At 59.8% G+C, this 3,610-nt stretch overlaps 2 protein-coding genes across 2 annotated transcripts in view; one reads left to right on the forward strand and one right to left on the reverse strand.

The window, feature by feature from the left end:
* The window catches only part of TJP3 (tight junction protein 3), a 40,460-nt gene extending 39,013 nt beyond the window's left edge, over nt 1-1,447 (forward strand). Inside the window, exons 19-20 of the mRNA XM_011967340.1 lie at nt 767-813; nt 1,217-1,447. Coding sequence (XP_011822730.1) covers nt 767-813; nt 1,217-1,319 — 150 coding nt within the window. The 3' untranslated portion in view covers nt 1,320-1,447. The remainder of the gene's footprint in view (nt 1-766; nt 814-1,216) is intronic.
* A 102-nt stretch (nt 1,448-1,549) lies between these two features.
* The window catches only part of APBA3 (amyloid beta (A4) precursor protein-binding, family A, member 3), an 11,051-nt gene continuing 8,990 nt past the window's right edge, over nt 1,550-3,610 (reverse strand). The window contains exons 5-9 of the mRNA XM_011967456.1: nt 3,476-3,610; nt 3,165-3,377; nt 2,097-2,216; nt 1,854-1,994; nt 1,550-1,762 (exon numbers count right to left, since the gene is read on the reverse strand). Coding sequence (XP_011822846.1) covers nt 1,691-1,762; nt 1,854-1,994; nt 2,097-2,216; nt 3,165-3,377; nt 3,476-3,610 — 681 coding nt within the window. The 3' untranslated portion in view covers nt 1,550-1,690. The remainder of the gene's footprint in view (nt 1,763-1,853; nt 1,995-2,096; nt 2,217-3,164; nt 3,378-3,475) is intronic.

A 3,610-nucleotide genomic window follows, 5' to 3' on the forward strand; every position in this document is an offset into this window, starting at 1 on the left:
CAGCTAATTTTTTGCATTTTTAGTAGAGACGGGGTTTCACCGTGTTAGCCAGGATGGTCTCGATCTCCTGACCTCGTGATCCGCCCGCCTTGGCCTCCCAAAGTGCTGGGATTACAGGCGTGAGCCACCGCGCCCGGCCGCCCAGCTAATTTTTTTCACTTTTTGCAGAGATGTGGTCTTGCTATGTTGCCCAGGCTGGTCTCTAACTCCTGGGCTCAAGTGATCCTCCTGCCTTGGCATCCCAAAGTGCTGGGATTACAGGCGTGAACCACGGCACCCAGCTGTAGTTGGGTGTTTAACAAAGGTGTATGTAGCTCTTAGTGTATATGCCTCAGCATCTTCTTCCACACCCTCTCTGGGTCAATGTAAAAATCTATGAATCGATGACATCTCTGATTAGAATGATTTTCCTAGGGTTGTGCAGTACCCAACCTGTTCAGCTGTCCATGGCAGCCGCATATGGAGCAGCCACTATACTAAGTCCTTTACATACATGAACTCATGGCAGTGGCCCTATGAGGACCTGCACAGATGAGAAACCCAATTCCCCTTTTGCTGACAGGCTAGAAGGTCTCAGCTAAGGCCTTCCCCTATCCCAGCCTGTTTTCTCATTTATATTTGGGGATGACCTGCAGACTTGTCATGGGGTTAGCAATTGGGCAGCATGGCCCCGGCCACCGTGGGGGATGGGATGGAGGTGGTTATTGATCTCGACTTACCATGCTCTGGGGGGAATTTTGAAGCTCCTCTCTCCCTCTCCTCCAAGGTGGACAGCAGCCATCCCCAGGGTCAGTGGCGACAGGACAGTGTGCGGTAAGAACCACATATTCCAGACTGGGGGCCCCTCAACCCTTCCCTTGGGACTCAGACTCTGCGGTTAATAAAGAGATCTATATCCAAGCTATGCCTTCATGTGCCCCTAGCCTAGTTGGGAAGACAGAGCCTGCCAAAGCCTCTCTAAGCCCCATATAATCATGGCCAAGGGAGTAGGAATCCACTTCCTGGGAGAGCTAGGAAGGCTTCTTGAAGGGCAGGACATTGAAGCTGGGGCTTTGAGGGATGCATAGGAGTTTGTTAACAAGGCGCTACCCATGAATGCCCAGATGTGCTTATCTCTGCCCACACCCACTGTGCCTAGCACAGTCAGCCTCAGTTTACAGTGGGAAAGCTCACACGCTCCCCACCCACAGCATCTATTCTATTTCCTGATCCCCAGAACCTATGAACGGGAAGCCCTGAAGAAAAAGTTTACACGAGTCCGCGATGCGGAGTCCTCCGATGAAGAAGGCTACGACTGGGGTCCGGCCACGGACCTGTGACCTCTCCCAGGCTGCCAGCCGGTCCGTCCTCCTTCTCCCTCCCTGGGACTGGGACTCAGTTTCCCATACAGAACCCGCAACCCCGCCTCCCTCCGCCTGGTCTTTAATAAACAGAGTATTTTCACAGCGCCGGCTTCTAGTGGCTTCCGGGAAGGATAAGGTGGTGAGAGGGCCAAGCCCCGGGCTCACCTTCCTCGGTCTCGTAGACCCTGATCCGAGACTTTGCCGCTTGCATAAGCTTTTACTGTTTTTATATCAGGAAATCATACAGGACCAAGAACCGCTGGGGTCCTGGCCAGCCAAGGCAGGCCCAGGATGGGGCTCCGGGGCCATGGAGGCGAAGGCACAGTGGCAGGCGAGGGACACGGTGGTCACAGGTACACGGGCTGCTCCTGGCCTGTAAGGAGGCGGTATGTGGCGGCTGGCATCGTCTTGATATGTACCTGGGGAGTGGAGGCAGAATGGGGTTCAGGGCAGGCCTGGGCTTGCCGGGGACGTGGGGGCGCCCCTGGCCACCACCCACCACCTGCACACCTCGCCGTAGGCCTCAGTGAGCAGCTCGATGATGCGGGCGTGTGGCGTGGCCACCACGCTCTGCCCATTGATCTCAATGATGCGGTGGCCCACGCGGATGCCCCCGCGCTCGGCGATGCCGCCGCGGAGAAGGCTGCAGATCTGGGGGAGGAAAGCGGGGAATGGGAAAGAGGTGGGGGCTGCTCAGGGGCCGTGCTCAGGGCCGCCCTCCTCCCCACCGCGGGCCAGGGGCCGGGGCCTCACGATGCCGTCCTCCACGCAGAAGCCCAGTTGCTCGCGAGTGTGGGGCCGGTGGATGATGGCGGTGGTGACGGGCGGGCAGTGGACGATGCTGAGCGTCACCGACGTCTGCGTCTTCGTCTCCTGCAGGGCGGGGGCCGTTGGCCTCACTCAGCTGCCGCACAGCCTGGCAGGCTGTAGCCCCCTCTGGGCCTCAGTTTACCCTCTCATAAACCAGAGACCTGGAGTGCAGGGGCTCAATTCTGGGAGACCCCTCAGATGTGGTGGAGAACAGACTCGGGCCCGGTGGGCTTGGGGTCGAAGCTGTGGGACCCGAGCCATATCGCTTCCTTATGGCCAAAAGCCAAGCCGACAGCCGGGCTCTCCAGGCAGGCTGCAAACGTCTGTAAGAGGCTGCATGGACTGTGGCCTCATCCCTCTGACGGGGGCAGGTCCCTCCCTATCTCTGGGCCTCAGTTTCCCCATCTGAACAACAAAGGTTAAGACTCAAAAACATGGCCAGGCGCAGTGGCTCACGCCTGTAATCCCAGCACTGTGGGATTAGGCGGGTGGGTCACTTAAGGGCAGGAGTTCAAGACCAGCCTGGCCAACATAGTGAGACCCCATCTCTACAAAAAGTAAAACAATTAGCTTGGCGTGGTGGTGCATACCTGTGGTCCCAGCTACTCGGGAGGCTGAGGCAGGAGAATTGCTTGAGCCCAGGAGGTCAAGGTTGCAGTGAGCCACAGGTGCACCACTGCCCCCCAGCCTGGGCAAGAGAGTAAGACCTTGTCTCAAACAAACAAACCCCCCTAGAAATCAGCTGTCTCTTATTAGACAGCGAGCCGCCCAGCCCTGGCGCTGGGCCACCCGCATTTCCAACCTGGCTCTGGTTCTAGGGAGGTGCCCTGGACAAGCGGCTTCCCTTCTCCAGGCCTCAGTTTCCCCAAGGGCACACGAGTGGGCAGGACTTGAAAGTTAGACTTTGTCCCTCCCGGCTGGCCTGGAGAGACCTGGCCAGGGAAGAGACCTCTCTGGGACTCAGTTCCCCTTCCTGGGAATGTGGAGGCCCCGCCACCCCAGGAAACTCACGCGGACGGCGGCCTGGCACGCGGCCAGAGGCAGCCCCACCAGGCTGGTCCCATTGATGGCGGTCAGGCGGTCCCCGATGCTGAGGGCTCCTGAGCGCTCAGCGGGCCCCCCGTGCAGCAGGTTGGCGATGACGGCTGTGGGCAGCAGGGAGCCCCAGCCCGACTCCACCAGGGCCACGCCCAGGCCCTCCCCTCGCCGCTTCTCGAGGAGCACCTGGGACAGAAAGGGGGTGCGGAGGCTGCTTGGGAGGGCCTGGTGCAGGTGCACAGGGGGGCAGGGGCTAGGCGGGGGCTGCCCGGCGCCTCACTCACCTCCCGGCAGTTGTCACTGTTGGAGAAGTGGTCCAGGTCCCCGTTGTGGAGGTGCCCGGGGCCCGGGCTCGACTGCACGCCCACCTGGCTGGGGTCGATGCCACTTTCCCGCAGGAACTGGCTGTAGGCGGCGGC

This window comes from Mandrillus leucophaeus, unplaced genomic scaffold (genome assembly GCF_000951045.1).
Source record: "Mandrillus leucophaeus isolate KB7577 unplaced genomic scaffold, Mleu.le_1.0 Scaffold8, whole genome shotgun sequence".
NCBI lineage: Eukaryota > Metazoa > Chordata > Mammalia > Primates > Cercopithecidae > Mandrillus > Mandrillus leucophaeus.